We start from the raw sequence: 21,454 nt of genomic DNA, 5'->3' as shown, positions 1-21,454 counted from the left end.
AATTGATGAGTCTTTGTCCCTATCACCAGTGTGGTCCTGCATTCTGTCCCTACCCTGCGTTCCCATCAAGGAAGGCTGCCTGCTTCCTTTTTTGGTAAAGAGCCTCAAAGAACTCCATGAACACCCCCTCCAACTGGCATCTAGACTTTTCCAGAGCAAAGGGGAGCCTCCCCTCTTGCAATGCATCCCAGGGTCTTTCCTCCCGGCTCATTCTTCCTGCTGGCTCTGACCTTTCTATCCCCCAAGTGTCCAAGAAGCAAACTTTGCCTGAGGGGAAGTCTTAATACTGTTCAGTCCAGAATTAATGTCCATATTCTCCTACCACCAAATGTGTCGTCTTCCCAAGGTGGTGAGCAAGTGGTCCCATGCTTGGAAACAACGCCCGCAGTGCTTGGGGAGCTGGGATTATGCTCAGGGTGCTGACCAACATCCAACCCCTGGGATGTTTGAGAAATGGAAAAACAAGCTTCGAAAACCGCCTGGGTTCTGCCAAATCAGCAGGCCCCTGCTGGGACCAATCGAGGGCTGCCTTCAGATGTGACATTCTCTCATTCTTTTCAACTTGCCGATAGGCTTTGGGGGGGAGTGGGCGGGACCACTGCCCTGTGCCTGCTTCCCATTGGTGCAGGAAAGTTAAAGGTGGGCCTCCAGCAAGTTTTAGTCCTGTAACAAAAAGGAATGTCTTGGAGATTCTTCAGGCCTGCTTTGGAAGTCCAGACTCCAGGAAAACTATAAGTAGGAGCCCATTTTGAAGGAAAGAAATCTAAAGAGTTAAGGTGTGAGGTCCTGGGAGACAGCTCCCCCGCAACCCCAATCTGAGGTCTACATGTGCCTCAGACTAACACTGGTGCTTGCTTTAAGGGAAGGGGGCTACCAGATTTTTACCAACAGTCAGCCAGGTCGGAGGTAAAACAGCAGCTGCCCCCAAACAGGTCACCAGGAAGAAGAAAAGGGACTGTTCTTATTTTGTAAAGCCTTCAGTGGTTCTTCAAGGCTGATCAGCAGCCGCAGGCACATTGCTTGTGAAGGCTTTTGCTGACACCTAGAATGAAGCCACCTTCTTGCTAGCCACAGAGAGGACCCACCGCCCCCGGCAGATAATCCTTTTCCAGCTCCTTTTCGATGGCCATAACACCATGCTGCTCAATCCCACCTAAGGCAGAAGGCAAGGAGCCCAGCTTTCTGGGGAAACTGGGTACAGCTACCCTGCTTTTGTGCTCCCAAGACCAAAGAGGACTAACTCTTGGAAGCCAGGAAAGGTGTGAGAAGTCTTCCTGGACTGAGAGTGGAGCATAGGGTGGAGCAGAGGAGAACGCCATTGAGGACTCACTCCAGACAGGTCCACCATGGGCTTGCTGCAGGGCCTTCTCCAAGCAAGAAAGCTGTTACTGGTGATCTGTGTGCCGCTGCTGCTGCTGCCTCTGCCCACCATCTACCCCACCAGTGTAAGTAGCAGCCTACCTACCCCTGTCAGGGCATCAGAGGGAGTTGGGGAGCAAAGAAGGGCGGTCTGGAGGGAGTAGAGTATTTGTGGGGGACCCCAAAATGACTTCATTGAAATTGTCTTCATTTGGATGAAATTTTCACACTTTTCTAGAAGAAACCAAATACTTTCTTTCTTAAAACTATTTCCATCCCTTGTGTCTCTCAAGAAAGGTCCCCCAATTCTGGCCTCCATAGAGTGGGAGACCATAGCTGAAATGACTGTTGTGTGGCAAAACATTACAGGCGCTGTGTTTAAACCCACAGAAATGGCAGGCTGGGGAGCCCCTATTTCCCAACCTGTGGCGATCATTATGTGGCAGCAATTAGAGATGCAAAAGGCCCTTCACTATTAATCCAGGAGAGGTGGGGCTGGGAGGGAGCCTGTCCAGAGACCATGGTGGTTTCTGACATCAGAATATGAAAACGACCGTCCTGAACCTTCTTTGCAAACTTTGGGGAAGGGGGTTTTGGAGTTGAAAGCACAGGTTAGCCTGTTACTCTGGTCCTCAGAATATCTGAATCTTCTGTGTTTTCTTTTCTGCTTTTAAAAAAAAAAAACAGGCCCAAAGCAAGATGAAAACAGAAATGCACGCCCCAGAACTCTAGCCCATGGCCTAATGTTAAAGCAGGAGTCGAGGGCAGAGGCGCTGAAGCTTCATTTGCTTCAGTCGGCCTCTTGGACCCTCGTGGTCCCCCTTCCCTTCCTCCCCTCCCTCTCCTCACATGTCTGGGGGTATAGCCCCACTCCCAAGCTGGCACTGTCCTTGAGGCTTTAGAAAAAAATAAGCTAAGGCAGGTTAACTACAGGAATATCTCTCCCTCACTGTTCCCTGGGGGACAGGGTAACCAAGATTAAATTTAAAAAGTTAAACAGAAGGGATTATCGTGGTCTTGTTAAATACAAGCTGACTTAAATCTTTAGCAAAATAAATACCTCAGCGTGCCAAGGAGGCACTGACTAAGTCTGGTTTGGGATTAGCAGACCTTGACTGCCAATGACATTTTTTTATTGTGGGCTGTATAACAGTTAATTTTCTGCTTTGTCTAAGTAGACCTGATTGTTTTGAGTTTTCTTTTCATGGTATTTTTCCCCGTTGTTAGTTTAAGGAAATTCCCATGAGAGACACATTGCCCTCTTCTACTGAGCAGTATTGGGAATCCCTGCTTGCCCGCCCCCTCACCCCAACCCCTTCAACCTCCATCTTTGGGAGCCTTAACTGGTGCCCACAGGAGACACAAACTAGGTGCCCAGTGCCGGGTCTATCCCTTGGCTACCTCCCACCCTTGCATCCAACTCTGCGACTCTGATATTAAAATCCTTAGAATTCCCGGATGGAATGCTTGGTCTAGGCTGCACTTGAGAGAGGCAGCTGAGCATCTGGGCAGGAGCCCTCCACTTGCAATCTGCTGATTGTTTGAAGTGATGAGCCACAGCCACATTTTAGCAGGTGTCAACATGACTTTTCCTCTCTCCTTGCCCAGTTCTTAAAGTCTAGATTCCTATGATGTTACAGAAGAAAGAGTGTAGGGGCGGGGACATGGCTGTGTGGTACAGCACTTGCTTAGCATTCAAAAGGCCCTAGACTTACTCTCCAGCAGAGAATCGCTAAAAGGGACATTCATCTGAACACCTCAGTGTTCCTAGTGGAAGTTGCCCCCCAATCTTCCAAAAGAGATTTTTCAAAGTGCCCACAGTCACTTGCAACAGCAGAGGAACAGACTTCCAGTCCCTTCTAGTCAGGTTTGAGTGAGGTATAACTGAGGGGGGCTGAAGGGTTGGACTTCCTGGAAAGGGAACCTAAGTTAAGGTAGGAAACTGTCTTCATAAGGAAAAGCCACTTTGAACACTTTACGTTTTTATTGTTGGATTATTCTGTTTTCTTTGTTGAGTTTTGGTTCTGTTCTGTTCTGTTGACAGTGTCTTGCCATGTAGCCCAGGCTAGCCTCAAACTCATGATCTTCCTGCCATGCCCGGCTTCAGTTCTAATTTTAGGCAGGAGTGAAAAGAAGTAAGTACCGCCCACTAAAGGCATTCCTGACCTGAATGCTCATGTGAGGCCTGGGGGTTCCAGAACAACACACACACATACACACACACACACACACACACACACACACACACACACACACACACACACACACGAATAAGATAAGAGAGACCTGTTAGCAACATAAATTTATCCAAGTGCCAGGGTCTGGTCAGATGCGGGGGACCCTGTGGAGTCCCAGGGGTATCTGACTCCCCAGCCACCTGAGGTGGAGAGGGTTGGGAAATGGAAGAAGAGGCGGGTGTGAGAAACAGACGAAAGAGCCTCTGGAGATGTTTTTCATCCTTCCACTCAAAAGGAAGTTAGACAAAAATGACAGTGGTTTGCTCTGTTCTCAGTACTGCAGGAGACAGGTGATCTATTAACGTTTCGTTATGCTGTTTACCACAGAAACGGTTATCCCTGCCTACCTGACTTCCCGATTCCAGTCAAATGGTGTATAGCAGAAAGAAAATCAGTCCATTGCTCTCTCTCTCTCTCTCTCTCTCTCTCTCTCTCTCTCTCTCTGTGTGTGTGTGTGTGTGTGTGTGTGTGTGTGTGTGTGTGTGTGTGTGTGTGTCCCCGTCCTTTTCTCGCTTAAATTGGGGCCCTGTAAAGTAACCAGGACAAGGGCCTCCCAGTGAGGGACAGACATTCTGCCCCTTTATCCTCACCTGGAATTAAAACCCTTCCTCGTGTCTCTTTGCCACAAAAAGGAAAAGTGGGCTAGAACTTTAAGTCTACAACTAGGAGGCCATTCCTCTAAACTGCATCCTTTCCCAACGGGTATCACTTCTGTTATCAGCAATTCCGAAAGTTTTATCTTTTATCTGATCCTTTGTCCTTAGAGGAAATTTTAGTGGGAGCTAAGTCAACAGAGGACTTACTTCCCATTTCCTAACCCCAGCCTGCCATAATCCAGGACTCTCCGGAGGGAGCAAGGTCCTTTCCAGCAGAGCCAGCTAAATGCTCCTGCTGCCCATCACTGATCCAGGAACAGAGCAAGATTTGTCAGGTTCCTTGTTGGGCAAGCGGCCTGGGCCGGGTCATGCCTGCACCCTATGTGAACACCAAGTCACAGCTGGCTGGGCTTCGACGTGTAATGGCCCTCGGCGTGCAGCTTGTAATGTTACAATTATTAAGATCTTGGACAGTGACCTCTCCCGAGAGTGAACCTCCTAACCTTCCTCAGGACCACTCCTGGGCACCATTCACACAACCAGCATTGCTGAAAGCCAAGGCTAAGGAGGGCAGGGTTTTTATAAAGTTGTATTTATTTACCCTCTGCACCCTCTGGTTGCATGGTATGGTTTTTGGTGAGTTGAGGAAAATACTGGTAAATTTCCAGATTTCCACCCTGCCACCTCCTGCACATGGATGGCATTCTATCCCCTCTATAGACGGATGTTTCTGTGGTATCAGGCCATGGACGTGGCGTCTAAGGACAATGAGCACCTGTTGGGATTGTCATAACTGGGGAGGTCCTCCCCATGGCCAAGTGGGAAGAAGCAAATGATGCTACCATGCACAGCGCACCACACAGGAAGGCCCAAGAGCAAAGAATGAGCTCATTGCAAGTGTCAATTAGAGCCAAGGCTGAGAAATGAGTCTGTGCTCCGTCCTCCAAGATGAGCTTCTCAGCCTGGGGATGGCTGCCTGTCCCCACAGTCAGCACCAGCCCCCCAGGGGAGAGCTCCCCCACTCACTGCTAGTACATGGTACAAGCTCAGGCTGAGAATCGAAGGGCGAAATAACTAACAGTTCTCCCTAGCAATTCACTGGATTACCAACTAAGCCAGATGTGGTGGCAAGCCTCTAAGCCAGATGTGGTGGCAAGCCAGCTGCTGCTCCAGAGGCTGACCCAGGAAGACCACTTGAACCCATGAGTCTGAAATCAGCCTGGCAACATAGCTAGACCCTGTCCCTCAAAAACAAAAACAAAACAAAACAAAAGCTACTGAACCAAATTGTTTGAATAAATATTTTCGAAGCAAGGGGATTTAACTTAACTTACTTTGAAGACTACCATTCTTCAGAGTTCTCCGATCCAGTGAGGTTAGCCTGCTTATATTTCAAGGAAATTTTTAAATGTAACACCAGTATGTAAGTCCAATGAGGCTGGAGATTGGGGTGGATTCAAGGCCTTGCTGGTCTCCCTAGAAGAGCCCCGAGATAGAAGCTCTCCCCAGAAGCTATGAGAACACAGTATGGAAGCCACCTTGTGGGTTATTTTTAAGTCTCACTTCTTACCAAACCACTTCCTTTCAGTGGGAACATACCAGATGCCCCCAAATCGTCATACCTTGTAGACCTGAATTGAAGTTTAGGATGGCTGACCCCAGGCCCCACTTGTGAACCAATCAGATACATACTGATCTATCTTCCACTAACCCCAAGAGCCTTAGTATCTAAACAACTTGAGCCAATATGCACCAATTAAGGCTTTGAACTCCACCTTTATAGTTTGTGAACTTGTGGCCCCAAATGCTGTGCTCAAAATCAATTATCTCTCTCTATGGCTTTAGGAATCATCAGAGCTGGGACTCTATCGAAGCCCGTGCAGGGCCCACGTGGATGCGTGAGTCAACCACATGCACAACGTGGGTCCTTCCAGTGAGCAGCCATACTTTCACCCACAAAGTCACTGGCCAATGTCAGCATAGTACCTCCCAGGGCTGGATCCTGGCATCCTCGTGGGATCTAAGTGTCTATTGTCTTGGCCCTGGGTCTCATTTGGAGTCTCCATGGCAACGCCTGTCCCAGTGACTAAGTACCTCTTTCCTCCCCTTGCAGGAGGCCGCGTGTGCTTACGTGTTGCTTGTGACCGCTGTGTACTGGGTGTCCGAGGCCGTGCCTCTTGGAGCTGCAGCCCTCGTTCCTGCCTTCCTCTACCCGTTCTTCGGAGTTCTCCGATCCAGTGAGGTTAGACCATTTACGATCCAGCCCTGTGCTCGGGTCTGCTGGACCAGTGAAGGAGGCCCCCTGATGACAGGGGATAGGCATTTGATGGGAGGGGGCAGTCCTTACCCACAGGAAGAACTCCTGAGCACTAGGCTTTGCATCTGCTGATCCAGACGCTGAATCCTTCCCCTTCAGCTCCTTCAAAGCGCTCAAAATTGCCGCTTTAAAGCCTTCCCTGACCAAACACAGCCAACGGTTTCTTATATTTCTTATATAGCCCTGGCTGGCTTAGAACTCATTACATAGACCAGTCTGACTTTGAACTCGTAGAGCTTCGCCTGCTTCTGGTTCCCAAGCGCTGGAATTAAAGGCATGTGCCACCATGGCTTTTAGGAACTGTACGATGTGTGCCTATAGGAGACAGTGGTTGATCTTTCTCAGTGTCTTGTATCTCCTTCAGACTGTAGTCACACAGACAGGAAGCAGGCCCCCATCTGCCAGGCTTCCCCTCTGACAGCTCAGCTCACATGGAGGTTCTCAGTTGTTGACAGGGACTTACTATGTGTCCCTGTGCCCTGGCTTCTTCCTTCTCCCCCTTCTTAGACAAAACCACCATTTCTGATCCTTCCTCCCCAACTCCAGATCACTGCACGGTCTCTTTGACTGCCGCCGGCCCTCTCTGTTCACTTCACAGTATCTGGCAAAGCTCAAAGGAAACTGCTGGTAACAACCCCACGTTGTGACCAAATTTCAGGGCAAAGTCTACTTAAAAAAGAAAAAAAATTAAAAATACCCTGCAGGGTGGGAGCCAGGTAAATAGTGTGCCTCCTTTGTTATCATCTGGCTCCGCAAGGGCAGTGGTTCTCAACCTGTGGGTCATGACCCCTTTGGGGTTGCGTGGCCCTTTCATGGGAGTCACATATCTGATATCCTGTTTATCAGGCATTTACATTGTAATTCATAATAGTAGCAAAATTACAGTTCTGAAGTAGCAACAAAAATAATTTTATGGTTGGGATCACCCCAACATGAGGAACTGTATTAAAGGGTGGCAGCGTTAGGAAGGTTGAGAACCACTGGTCTAGGTTACCTGAGGAGGAAAACTTAACAGCAGAGTTGGGCAAGGCAGCTGCCCGGAGGAGAGCAGGAGCAGGTGAGTGAGGCTGAGAGTCAGGCACTGTGTTGTTAGAAGCCCACATCCTCTCTTTCATACAGAACTCTCAAGAGTCCTAGGAACGGGGTGTCCGTGACTCCAATCCACACAGGAGGAAAGAGGTTTAGAGAGTAAAACTGACCCAGTCACACAGTAGACAGCAGCAGACTGTACCTAGTAGATTTCAGAGCCTCTACCTTCTTCACCCTACCATGCAAAGAAAACTCCTAAAACATATGGGCCTTCATAGTGTTACCAGTTGCTAGGAGTTGTGGGTGTCTCTGTCTCTGTGCTGTGAGAAAGAATGAAGCTGGCCTATGGGCTGCCTTAACCTTGAACAACAGAACATTCTTGAAAGTTCCCTTGATGGTTGTATGGGGTCACCAGTGAACAGCTTCTCTTTCTATGGGATGAACTTGACTGACCAGTTTTTGTTAGTTTGCCTTCGACTTCTTTTTCTTTATCCCTGTGAGTAATCATAGGCTGAGGATAGGGTCCCCAACCGTGAGCAAGTTTTTGTCCCTACAGATATGTGTGCAGCATGGGTATAAGAAGAGGTCACATACAAAAACCAGTCAGTGAGGCAGTTGCTCCATCTCCTGCCCCCTCCCCCCTTTGGGGAGTAAAAAGAGAGATGTGATGGATTTCTTGTGTGTGTCTAAAAGAACAATCAACCTCAAAAACAACTTTTCCCAAGAAAAGTGTACAAACTTATTCTGCACATGGGACTAGAACGTCATTAGGAGTGGGGGTGGGGCGGCTGGAGGGGAAGCAAGAATCCTCTAAGTGAACCCAACAGCCCAGTGTATTATAGAGATGTTGCTAAGCAACTGCTATCCAAGTCCCGCCCCTTTGCATAGCCAGGAAGGCCAACCTAATAAGGAGACTCTTTGGAGGCTACAGTTTGGGGAAGGGTCTTTTAACTCGAAAGGAATGGCCTTCGTGTGTGATTAGGTATTACTATTTCTGGGAGGGTGGGATTAAGGAGATGTATTTTATCATTTGAGGCAAAAATTTTAATCCATCTGTGTCTTTAGAGGGGTTTGACAGGTGGTTATATTTACAATGAGCAGCTTAGTCCAAATATAGTCTGTTCAGTTGACCTTAGCTTGGATTAAAGGAAAATGCCAACAGGGCAAAGGACATGGGGGATAGCTCCTTGTGGGCCAGAAGAAGCACCCAGTGCACCACCCCCAGTTGCCCCCTTATACCAGCATCAGGGCTCACAGGGGAAAGCTAGGCAGTGCTCCTCCAGAGCCTCTGAGTCATCCATGCATTCTGTTCCTAATCCAGCTCCTGCTTGACCATCCCCTTGCTGAGACTTGGGCAGCCCTCTCCATTCTGAAAGAGTCTTTGAAATTTCTTCACTTTTAAAATCCTACTACAGAATTATGCTCTGGCGAAATGTTCCTGAAGACCTCACCTAAGAATAGTTCCCTTCCCTCTGAGCTAACTTCATGCTTTCACCTTCTAAGAGGTACATACCAAAGATAACTGTCTAGAGACATGTATCTCTAGGACTCGTAGTGTCTTGTAGCCTGCATGGGTTCCAGTGCCCTCAGGTCATGGTTCTCCATTCCTGTGCTTCTTGGGGCTAAAGAGCATGGCCTCCATGTGAAGGAAAGCATGTGAGTGGGGCTGGTGTGGCCCTGAGACTGTGGCTTTTGTCCTTCATACCATTCACTCAGCATTCTAGATCTTCCACTCAGGATGACACAGTACCCAGCGGTGATAAGAGTTAAGGACGTCATTTCTGCCCACTGGAGTCTTATTCTGGCTCCTGAGTCCCCACCACCTGAGACTATTTATAGCAGTCAGAGCTCTGGGGAAGACAAAAGCAATCCAACAGGAGAGTGGGATGGTTTTAGCTGTGTAACAGATGTGGGGAGAGATGACTTTGTTATAAAGAGTTGCCTCGGCCATGCTGCTGAGACATGACCTGCTGCTGCCGCAGGAATTCCAGAACACTGGGTGTGAGCTCTGTGAGTCCAAAGGCCAGAGAACCAGGGGAGCTGAGGGCATAAATCCCAGCCAAGGAGCAGAAAATAAGATGAGAGGTCCCTGGGGGAAAGGGGCTTCTTCCTCATCTCTTTACCTCATGCCAGGCTCCATGGAGCATCATCTGCAGGCACTGTGTTATTTAATCTTCTATAATGAGCCAGAGTTTTCTATCTTTGTTTCATAGAGGAGCAAACTGAAGTTCAGAAAGGTTAAGTAACTTACCCGAGGTTGCACAGCTTGTAAGCAATAGAACCAGGACTTGAATCCAGGGGTGGGTGGTTCTAAATCTTAAACTCTTGACCCCTGGGCCATCTGTACCAAAAGCTTCCAGTGAGTTAATAAATGATGGGCACAGCGCAGCCGTCTGCACAGGGAGCTCTTCCAGAGGTGAGTTGGCCAGAACATCAAAGACCAGGAACTTGAGAAGCCTGGGGAATGAAGAAATGATTTAGGGAGACATGGTTTCTGGTTTCTGTGCCTAGTATGGCAGGCTCAATCCAAACTAAACAAAGGGCTGGAAGGCGCTCCCCACTATGGGTACCACGTGTAAGGGAAAACTCCAAAACAGGCAGCTGTGTGTGGTCCTCATATTCCCGTTCCACAAGGTCTGAGACAATGACCACATCAGGGACACTAGACTAGAGATGGACTTTTGTGCCTTGGCAGGTGATTGGACACTGTGGTCTCCTTGACTTTAGGATTCTGCCACTCGTTTTTTGAATAGGTCTTCAAACAAAGCCTAAGCTGACCTCGGCACCCAAGCATTCTCCCCCACACCTGCCTACATTCTTCCCACGAGCATCCAGCAGTACCTCCCTCTGCTGGTGCACAGAACTCCGTCCTGGATCTGGGGTTGGTGTTTACACTTGGTTTTGTTTGTTTGGGCTCCACTGTGACTCTCACTGACATTATATCTGTCTTGAAGTCCTATCCCCACTTACTACTGTGTTGCTTGTGATGCTGATAGCCTGGGCACAAGAGCAGTGCCACTCCAGTTCGCTCAGATTCACTGTGCTTAGGAGGAATTGGCACACTCTGAGCATAAAGGACCAGGATGGAGGTCCGGGGCGGCATGAGGAGCATGGTGGCACCATGGGAGGAGCTTGGGTCAGTTTCCTGGGAAGCCCAGGCACAGAAATTCCTTCTGATGGTATTTACATGTTCTGTCTGTACACAACCCTTCCCCCTCCCCCCCACCCTCTGCCCTGTACTGCAAGCCACAGGGCCAGCCTCACTCAGATTCAGGTTCCTGCCAGGGCAGGAGAGATTGGAGGCGGCCCCCACTGGGATAGCAGCCGTGTCCTGCTGGAGTCTGATGTCATGAATCTGCTTCCCTGCTGGCTCCCAGTCTTTCTGATCCTCTAGATGCCTGCCTGCTGAACAAACCCTGGCTTTCTCTGTTTGTTCAACCCTGGAGGCATTCCCCACCCCACTCTCAAGATCAGAAAGGGCTGACCCTCCTTCTGCACGCAGGCCCCTCAGGGATGTGGCAGGCCCCGCACACTAGGTGGGCCATCTGCCATAAGCTCAGCCTGCCCATCAACCTCAGCTGAACTTTATATCCGACCTGATATAGGAAGCTGTAGACCCTGGAGCCTCTGAGGTTGAGTTCTTGTTTCCGTCAGAGGAACAACTTCCTCTGAGCCGTTACCAGACCAAACTTCATGCCTGGCGTAGAGCCTAGCTCCTGCCTCAGCCTCCCCACTCTGTGCACTTCACACAGTCCCAAGTCAGAAACTGGAGTTGTGGAGAATAAGGTCAAGACCTCTAGCCATATGGGAGCTAGGCCAGGTTTGGGGTCTCCCTGGATCCCTCCATCTAGGACTCTTTGCTAAGGTAAAGTGTTAAAATACTTTATTTTTATTTTTATTATTTACTTATTTTATTTATGTGTATGTATGTATGCCTGGGTGAGTTTGTGTGCACCACATTCGTGCAGGTGCCCTTGAGGCCAGAGAGTGTCAGATCCCCTAGAATCAGAATTACAGGCACTTGTGAGCCACCTGATGTGGGCGCTAGGGACCGAACCCAGGTCCTCCAGAAAAGCAGCAATGCTCTTTACCGCTGAGCCGTCTCTCCAGCCCCCAAAAGAATATTTTTTATAAGCAACAATACCTTTCTTCTCCTTTCCTTTTTTCCTTTCTGTGGTCCTTCATATATTTGTTGAGGAGCGAGAGTCTTACTGTGTAGCCCAGGCTGGCCTCTAACTTTCAGTCCTCCTGCCTCAGTTGGCATTACCACTATGTGCCACCAGACCTTTTCTTTAAACCCAATCTTAAGTGACTGGATATACAAAACGGTAGAAAGAGCGAGACCTACTCAAATAGGCATGGGAGCCTGGGATACCAGCTACTTAGACTTCCCTGGTCCCTTCCTTCCCATGGCCACCCCTGGAACTGGCTGCAGCGGCAGATATATTTGAAGACTAGTGTTCCCAGGAATGAAGATCAGCTGATGAGAAGAGCCTGGAGCCCCTGCAGGGCATTCTCAGAGTAGTGGCCTCACTGCCTGGAGGGAATGACAAAGAGAGAGGTCGACATGACTGGCCTTCGTGTCCTCCTTAGACACTTGCCAGAGTGGGGTGCTGTCCCTGGCTTTGACAGCATTCGGTGTTAAGGGAGAGCTAAGTCAGGCATCCAGTCCCAGGTCTAAAGTTGCAGATGTGTCCAGCCTGTGGCCCCAGACCACATGCACCCTAAAATAACTATGAATGCAGTCCAACATAAAATGTAAACTGGGGCTGGGGAGATAGCCTAGTGAGTTAGAGAACTTTCTGTGACAGCGAGAGGACCTGAGTTCGAATCTCTAGCACCCATGGGAACGCCAGGTGTGTCTGTGGGTGTCGGGTGCTGCCCCTAGTCCTGTGGGCTAGAGAAAGGTGGATCCTGGGAACTCAGCGGCTGGCCATCCTAGCCAAAATAGCAAGCTTTAGGCTCAATGAGAATTTTGCCCACATTGTAAAACCTGCCAAGGTGGACATACCTACCCCGCCGTGGGCATTGTGAGACCCTTGTGCTGTTCTGAGTGTGAAAGCGCCTATCATAGCACCATCTTACAGACAAGAACGAGGAGTCGGTTGTCTGTCTGTCTGCCTCCCATGAGGATGCCCCCCAAAGAGATTCAAGCCCACATTCTTTGTGAACAAACAGCAAGATGAAGTTGATACCTGGATTTCCATTCTCAAACTTCTTGGAACAGAACCACAATCTCCTTCCTCCCATTAAAATAAAAATAAAAAATAAAGCGTTAAAAAATGATTAAGGTAATACTTCATAGTCCACTCTACACACACACACACACACACACACACACACACACACACACACTTATACATTATATACATAGAGGCTATGTTCCAAGTCTCCCTGTGGTTGCCTGGAGACGTGGAGCATTAAACGCTAGCTGTATTATGTTGCTTGGTGCCCTGCAGTTTCACCGCTGAAGACCAGAGTTGGAATGTCCCTCTCGATTTGAAGCCCACTGTCACCTTTGTCTCACTCCACTTCCTGCTTTAGGGTCATCATTAAATACGATGAGTTGCTACAATACGTCAGAGATTCTAATGACCAACCCAGCTGACGGATGACCAGCAGGGGAGTAGCACATACCGAGTAGATACGTTGGGCCTGGGGAACACTCAGGCCCCAAATAGGAGGCAGGAGATTTCACACTGCTACTGGGAAGAGTACAAGTTAAAATTTAGGGATTGTTTATTTCTGGAATTTTCCATTTTCAAACCACTGTTAGCCTCGGGTCACTAAAACCACAGAAAAGTAAAACTGCAGATAAAGGAAGGCAGCTGTGTCCAGGGTACATGTTTGTCCAGGGAAAGTAATGTTTAAAGCTCACCTTTAGCTAAAGTCACCTGCAATTCCCTAAGAAAGGGCTAGTTAGTTAACAGGCATCCTGTGGCTTTTGTTCCCCAAACCAAGGCCAAGCCAATAGCTCTTTCGAAGTCCCTCTCGCTGAGGAAACTGGAGGAATCTCTATCTCTTGGGTCTGCCCTGGCCTCCTGTTCCTTCTCATTCCCTTTACTTGCTTGTGCTGACCGACCTCCTCCTCCCTCCCCACCCCTGGCATTGACTTCTTTTCCTTTTTCAATAAGTTCTAGCTGCTGAGCACTTCTTAGGGCCCAGCGGCTCTGTCTCACTCAAGGCCGCCAAGGCCCTCACTATCAGATAGTGAGTTATGTAGCTCTCTCTTGCCGCTTCACAGGCTAGAGTGAGAGTGACCAATATGGGGTCCTTTAGCTTGTCCTCGAGCCTCCAGGACAACATCTCAAGGGTGAGATGGGTGGGTGTGGGGTAGGGGTAACAGCCACCAGCTGATCTCCAGAACCCAGGCTCCTCACCATACCCCTCTGTGACGACATCATTTCAAGGGGACCCATCTCTTCTAAAACGCAATCTCCAAACACTTATTCGCTCCGAGGTCAAGGGTGTGGCGCCCAAGGAAAGCCACAGAGCTGAAAGGCAGAGAACACAATGACCGCCCACACTCATCACAAATCCCTGTGCTTTCTTCCCGGGAGGAGCGCCCTGTTAGAACCTAGTGCTCCTTATAGATAACTTTACAGGTTCTGCTATTGGGTCTTCCAAGCCAGCAAGTATTAGAACTTGAGGAAAGGACAGCTAAGGGTGTTTGTCCCGATAGAGGACACTGCATGGCCTGAGAACAAGATAGAAAAAGCATAAGACGTGGACAGGGGAAGGGAGACTCGGTACTGGCAGCAGCTAGCATGCCCCTGTGTGGGCATTGTTGGGTTGGGAGTAGGATTCAGGAGAGCTGTCCATGTTGGAAAGAGCCTGGGACAGGCAGGTGAGAGCTCTAATGAAGCCAGGAAGCAGGTAACACACTTTAGAAAACGGTTAAGATAATCCTTAGGAATCTGGAGACTTGGAGATTCCCTGGAGGGGTTCTAAATAAGTGAGGTCTTAATGTGGAAGAATAGTCAGTAGACCGGAGAAGTCACAGACACCACCACTGAGCAGGGCTTTCATTCACCAATGTGAAGAAGCAGCCCTGTGGCTTTGCTCTGTGCGTGAGCCTGCTCAGTGTGCTGATCGCCCCAGACCGGGTCAGGCTTTGAGCGAAGTTCCGAGGAACAGGAAGAGAGTCACCAGAAATCCTGGCTGTTGATGTGGCAGGCCATGCTAGCTAGGTTGGCAGCTGGCATTTAATCGTGGCAACAACTCTACAAGGTAGGGATTTACATAACCCTGTTTTTCATTTAGATGAAAAGAATAAAGCCGAGAAGGGTTGCACAATCTTCCCAGGGTGGCTGACTCTGGAATTCTCCCTCCTCCCACTTTCCTATGCTATCTCTGTATTCACAGCCTAGATCAAGAGCCCCTGGCTCACATACAAGAGTTCAGGGAGGACGCGTGAACTGATCTAAGCCCATCAAACACTCAATGAGAAACCACCACAGAGCCCACAACACACTGAAGCCGAGTCTTTGGTTGGCACTAGGCCTCAGCAGTTACAGCCAGTGTCAGGACTGTGACCCTGGATGAAGGTTAGAAATGTATGCTGGCCTGTGCTTTCTGGACACTGAACGATCTGCTCCCAACTGGTTTCCCTCTGGTCCACCGCATACAGCATGCTACCTAGTAGGATTTAGCTTCAGCTCTGCTTGGATACCCTGCCTTTGCCCTCACACTCGGGCTCCACACAGGTTCCTCAACCTCTCCGAGTTCGCTCATCTTAAACACAACCAGTGTCTGTCCAGCAGGACTTCTGCAGGGCTCAGAGGAGACCGCAAATGCAAACTGCAAACACCTGGAGTATAGAAGCTGCTTCAGTCTACCTGGAGTTCCTCCTCTTACCCTTGGATGGGCCCCAGAGAAAGGAGCCTTACCTCTGTGTAGCACTGAGTCTTCTAAAAGACGTCACAGACAAACTGGTGTTACAGGATGGCACATGCCAAAGAAACAGAGAACACACTGTTGTTAGTTACCAGCCTCCTAGGAAAAGAATTAGGGTCTCATTAACTCTTCAGTGGTAGGAAGCAGGGGTCATAGGGTAGTAGAAGGACCATTCATTCCCCCCAATTTTCATGTCTCATGCCTGCCATGTGGTTCCCTCTCAGTAGACAAAGGAAAATACAAGCCTGTCCCCAAGCTAACTCACAGAAGCCTAGGAAGGAAACTAGGAAGGCACTAGCCCCCACAGTAGAGCCTTCCAGCATCCCAGTCATGCTCACTCCTCCCAGAGGACAGTGTCTTTCCCAGAAAGGCTTCAGACCACTCATAGGAGGAGACCTTCTATGGCCTCTGGGAGCGTTAGTGACCGTGATCTGCTGAGGAGTAAGCTTGGGGACAAGAGCTAGGTCAACCAGAAGCACAGGCTCTGCCTCCCAGGAAATGGTCCCAGACATGAATCATGCCGTGAAAAAAAAAACTCATGGAATTTCCATGGGACGAAAAGAAAGAGTGCAGGGAAATGGGGCAGGTGCCTTTGTCGTGGCTGTGAAGGGTTATTTGAACAGTTTATCGTGAAAGCCAGCAGTCCCCTTCCCCAGCTCTTCCTCACTTCACTTTCACCTACGCTTCCCCGCTGGCATTGATCACCGTATTCCCACATGCTGTTGCGTTAGTTCTGAAGTCGCTGGTTTCAGACATTACTAAATGACACCTCCCATTATGGCGGGTAAGAACTGTGTCCTCTTACATCCCCCACTGTGCCTCCCTTCATTCTCCGATAAGCAACTAACTGTATTGGAGAGGTGGTGACTGCAGGTACATATGCTCCACAGTGTCTATGTGGAGGTCAACGGACAATCTTAAGAAACTAATCCTTGCCTTCTTCCGCCTTGTTTGAGGCAGGGTCTCTCTTGTTTCTGCCACCGTACGACAGTCTAGCTGACCTGAGAGCTTCCAGATGACTGTCCTGTGTCCACCTCCCATCGCCCCATGGGAGTAGATGGGATTACACGTAATCCCCATGGGATTACAGATGCACGCTTTTTACATGGCTTTAGGGGATCCAAGCGTGTGTCATGAGGCTGACTGGCACATACTTTCACCAACCAAGCCGTCTCTCCAGCCCCCCAACTTCTTTTAATTCAATAACCAAAAGGAAACTCTAAATGTGAGTATATAAATATTGGCTTCCAATGGCACATATTTTACTACATTTGTGTCCTTCACCGCTCAATTACTTTTCCCGCAGTTAAAAAACGTTCTTGTTCGGTCACGCTAAGAGACATTTTACATTTAAAAGTTCAACTCCTCACTTCCTGCCATGCTTCTTCCAACTATGTGACAGTTATTTATTATCTACTTTTGCATGTTATTCCGCTGTTGGTAATCCAAATTTTTTTCTAAAAAACTGAAGAGATGGATTATAAAAACTAACCAAACTATAGTACATACCTCAAGCCACCACCCCAGCCCCTAGCCTGACCCTGAGCTCTCTGCAATGTGTAGAATTAACTAAAGCCACAACCCCAGTCTTGCCCCCACGCACTCTACAGGGTACAGAATTAGTAGTGTCCACAGGGAATGGTCAGAGGCTAGAACCACAGGAAGGCTCTGTGGAGGGCACCGGGCCTGAACTTGGCTTTGAAGTCTGTTCCGAATGTATGGCCAGAGATGAAGACAGAGTGTTCCAAGGGAGAACATAGCAGAACGTAGTTGGTGAGAAAGGGGAACACTGGCCGTGGGAAGAGTCAACAAGGATGGGATGGGTGTCTAGGGGAGACAATGTGGACGAGAAGAGAGTTAACCAAAGTGAAGGATGGAAAATTAATTATAGTCTATCATTTTATTCTTTTCTTATTAATGTGTCAGCTCTTTTTCATTTGAGTGAAACAGGAAAAGGGAAGGTAAATTGTAAAATTACCTTCAAGAATCCTATCCCACTGAGACTGGCAGCACTTGACTATAATCCCAGCACAGGTCTGTGCTACCACATCCTGTTTTAATAAGTTTTTTAACATCAAAATAAAAACATGTATGTATGAGTATTAACTTTTTAAAGCTCACATTCATAAAAATAAATTTATTAAAGAAAATCCATTCATATCGAACTCAAATGTAGTGCCTTCTACAAATGGAGACTATTGGCCACATGGAGTTATTGGAGGGATGGAATAAAATGGCCTTTGTGAAGAGCTTAACATGGTAGATGCCCAAGGTCAGTTGGTGCTTAGGAGTTACTATTTTTAAATAGCCACCTGTTTTAGCTAGTGGTGGGGTTTTCATGGGAGAGTGTTTGTCCAGCATGGGAAAGGCCCTGGGCTTGATCCCAGAACTGAAGGAAGCTAAGGGAAGGGAATAACCAGCTCTTTGAATATGCCTCACCTCCCTGCTTCTCCTTCGCCAGCCTCTGGCTCTCAGAACACACTGTACTGGCCATGGCCCTTTCCCGGCTGGCGCCTGACCTTCCTGGCCTCCCTACAGGTGGCGGCCGAGTACTTCAAGAACACCACACTGCTGCTGCTGGGTGTCATCTGCGTGGCGGCGGCTGTAGAGAAGTGGAACTTGCACAAGCGCATCGCCCTGCGCATGGTCTTGATGGCCGGAGCCAAGCCGGGCATGTGAGTCACACGTGGGGTATGGGGGTGCGGTACGGGGGGCGGCGGGGGGGGTGGGGTGGGGGGGGCTGAGTCACAGCACGATGTGTACTTGAGTGCCTCTGCTAAGGGGGAAATGACATCAGAACGATGGACTCTTACTTCCTGCATCCGTGGAAGAGATCTGATAACCGTGGAATACCGATTTGATCAGTAGCCCTGATGCAACTATCACCTGACTCTAAGGCATTCTCCTCGCAACCTGGACTGTAGGGAGAGCAGGTGTGCAACAGCTGCGGGCCTTGTTAGAGAGCACAAAATGGGCCAACAGAAGCAGTTTCCCAATGTTTGCCCTGTAGGCTAGGGTGCACACTGGACAAAGGCTTGGGTGGCTTTTCCATGGTCGTTTAAGAAGATGTGGGCCTCTCTTTCCATGCGCCCAAGCTGCTGGTGGGTGCTTCAGACCGCAGATCCATCGGATGTGCAGTGTCTGACCATGTCCTCACATGCTCTCTCCTTCTCCTTCCACTCTGCCATCAAGAGGCCAACAAAGAGGAGATTCTCACTCTCACAGAGTGTGTGGGGGCATCGAGGTGGACAGCGTGGTGTGAGTTCACTCCCACGCACAGGCTCTCCCTTGTTCGCCTTCCCTGCCCCACTCCTCCCTAGTTCATAACTTCTCACTGCGTCTTATGTAAGCTGCCTCACCAGTCGGAGGGGCAAACTGCAAATAAGGTAGCATTAATTAGTCTTCTAGACTAATATGTTGAAACTCTAAAACATGGTCCTGTCTCCCAGGTTGCTAAGGGGCATTGTTAACTACCGCTTAACCCACACAAGCCCAGCAACTGTCTGCCCGCTCAGCTTCCTAGGCACACAGGGGCATTTCTGCCATCATCTTGGGACCTTGTGGCTCCTTTGTTTTAGTTTTGCTTTGTTTCTTTTGTGGTTCCGGGCGAGGGGGTGGGAAGAGAGAGTGAAGCAAGCCCAGGTCCTCGCCCTAGGCAAGCACTCTAGCCCTGAGCCGCATCTCCAGCCCCTGCATAGCTCTTGGAAACTCTGTACTAGCTACAAGGGTTTTCACCCATCTGTGTGTCCCTTCTTCCCTGTTTACCACACTACCCAGCAAATTTGCACCCGCATGGCATGTTACCAGCGGGTGTGCAAAAACATTTGAACTGTGTCGCTGTCGGCTCCAACAAAACACCGGTAGGACTCAGCCCTACTTGGGCACAGTCCACGGGTGTGCTGACCCCGGATTGTGCAAAGTCATCTAAAACATAAACAAAGTCATCTTTGTGTCGGCTTATCTAATGGCAACTAGCACCAGGTCTGTGCAGGGCACGGCTTGCACCGTGCTTCCAAGTCAAAGGGAAATAATTTGAAGGTTGTTTTTGCGCTGCATTCCTCCAGGCTTGCCTCTTTCAGAGACCAGCTGGAGACACACGCACACAAGCGGTGACAGGGAACACTTCTGGGGCTCTGTGGCCATCCCGGCAGCTAGCTGACGCTGAGATAAGTAGTGGGGAGACCTGAGGGCCAGACATTCATCTCTGTTTGCTCCCAAATAACTACGCTGACTTGCACAGAGCAAGGGTTGCAGCTGTGCCCTAGACTTGCTGGCGGCAGGGAGAGGAAAAAGAACCCCCTTTGTCCATAAGAGACCCATCACAGAGCTCCACCTAATGCCCACAGAGCAAGAAGAGCAACCTGTGAGTCCCTACCCCGGGACCTTTCTACCAAAACTATCCTTTCCTTCTGTAAAGGCTTTTTCCTGGCCAAGGGCACTAGCCATGAAATGCGAATCGTTCACCGGACCGGTGCTGCAATAAAGGTTGCTCTGCACCAAGCATTGGGCGTTTGAAGCTGAATGCGCCCTGTGGGTCCTAAGGGCCCAATTCAGCAGGTTCACGCTGGACCCCATCTGTCCCTGCCCTCCACAGGCTACTGTTGTGCTTCATGTGCTGCACCACCATGCTGTCCATGTGGCTCTCCAACACCTCCACCACCGCCATGGTGATGCCCATCGTGGAGGCCGTGCTCCAGGAGCTGATCAATGCTGAGGAGGAGCAGCTGGGGCCAGGCAACTCCAGCACTGAGGAGGCTGAGCTCATGGGTACAGTTCCCCGGAGCTCATTTCCCCCTTTGCTCCTCCCCACTCCCCGCTGGATTCCCTGCCAGTCTCCACTGGGACACTGCCCAACTTGGTGCCCATCCCCTCATCTTCAGCCCCCTCCCTTTACCCATGCCAGCTGTCATAACCCAAGTACCCTTTACCCGTGCACACTCTTCCTTCCGACTTTGCTTACAGGTCCCTCCCCCCCCCCCTTCTCTTTGTCCCAGGTGCTCAATCATTATTGCAAAACTCCGGGGTCTGTCTGTGTCTACAGCCCCACTGTACCGTCAGACCAGAGAGAAGGGGAGGCGGTCATCTCCCACACCTCTGCCCCTGCCCTGAACCTCTGGACTTCCACATACAGGGTCCACCCCAGCCTCAGTTTTCACTTCCTGTGTTTCTTTACCACTACAGGTCTTGACGTAAACAACAGACAAACTTCTGTGGAACTCATCTTCGTCAATGAAGAGTGAGTATGAGTGCCCTCTCCCCAGACAGAGCCTCTTGGGCCCCTTGAAGAGGCCAGGAAAGACAGGACCAAACGCATCTCCTTTAGCTATGGTGTACCAAGCTCACCAGCTTGTCTTGATCCATAGGATCTACTTCTCGAGATCTTGAGGGGGGTCTCCCTTAATCCCAGAACACTTGGGGGTGAGGAAGAATAGAAAGACCAATGTTAAACCTGAGCAAATGGGGGGGCTGCCCTATGGCTGCCAAGGTCCATTTCATCTGCACTGATGTACTTAGCACACCAGGGGAGGGTTGGCGGGAGGCTGTATGACGCTCTGGAAAGGCAAAGCCAGGAAAGGAGAAACATGTTCTTGAGCATTCCTATGTTGTGGAGCCTATCAACAGCTGACTTCCTTCCAGAGTCTATACGCAAATGTGGTCTTTTAAGGGTATTCCACCATGAACACTGCACACTTAAAAGTTGCATTTTGCAATGGGTCTTTGTAATTTGCCCTTTTAAATTAAAAAAAAAAAAAAGGAGACTGGGCGGTGGTGGCGCACGCCTTTAATCCCAGCCCTCGAGAGGCAGAGGCAGGTGGATCTCTGTGAATTCGAGACCAGCCTGGTCCACAGAGTGAGTTCCAGGACTGCCAGGACAATACCACAAAATTCTGCCTCAAAAAAAAACAAAAAAAAAAAATGCAGAGCTCACACTGAGTGAAGTCAACCTACATAGCTGGACAGACACAGAGGGGACCTGGCAGAAACGTCATCTTCGTCTTGCCCCATCTTCCATCGTGACC

At 49.5% G+C, this 21,454-nt stretch overlaps 1 protein-coding gene across 1 annotated transcript in view; it reads left to right on the top strand.

Moving 5' to 3' along the window:
• Positions 1 to 681: 681 nt before the first annotated feature.
• The window catches only part of Slc13a4 (solute carrier family 13 member 4), a 38,761-nt gene continuing 17,988 nt past the window's right edge, over positions 682 to 21,454 (top strand). Inside the window, exons 1-5 of the mRNA XM_052721040.1 lie at positions 682 to 1,445; positions 6,306 to 6,434; positions 17,973 to 18,109; positions 20,029 to 20,201; positions 20,616 to 20,670. Of these exons, the coding sequence (XP_052577000.1) occupies positions 1,347 to 1,445; positions 6,306 to 6,434; positions 17,973 to 18,109; positions 20,029 to 20,201; positions 20,616 to 20,670 (593 nt within the window). The 5' untranslated portion in view covers positions 682 to 1,346. The remainder of the gene's footprint in view (positions 1,446 to 6,305; positions 6,435 to 17,972; positions 18,110 to 20,028; positions 20,202 to 20,615; positions 20,671 to 21,454) is intronic.

This window comes from Peromyscus californicus, unplaced genomic scaffold, assembly GCF_007827085.1.
Source record: "Peromyscus californicus insignis strain IS unplaced genomic scaffold, ASM782708v3 Scaffold_6__1_contigs__length_162567912, whole genome shotgun sequence".
Lineage (NCBI taxonomy): Eukaryota > Metazoa > Chordata > Mammalia > Rodentia > Cricetidae > Peromyscus > Peromyscus californicus.
The sequence above is the reverse complement of the archived record's forward strand: the minus strand, read 5'-3'. Positions and strand labels throughout refer to the sequence as shown.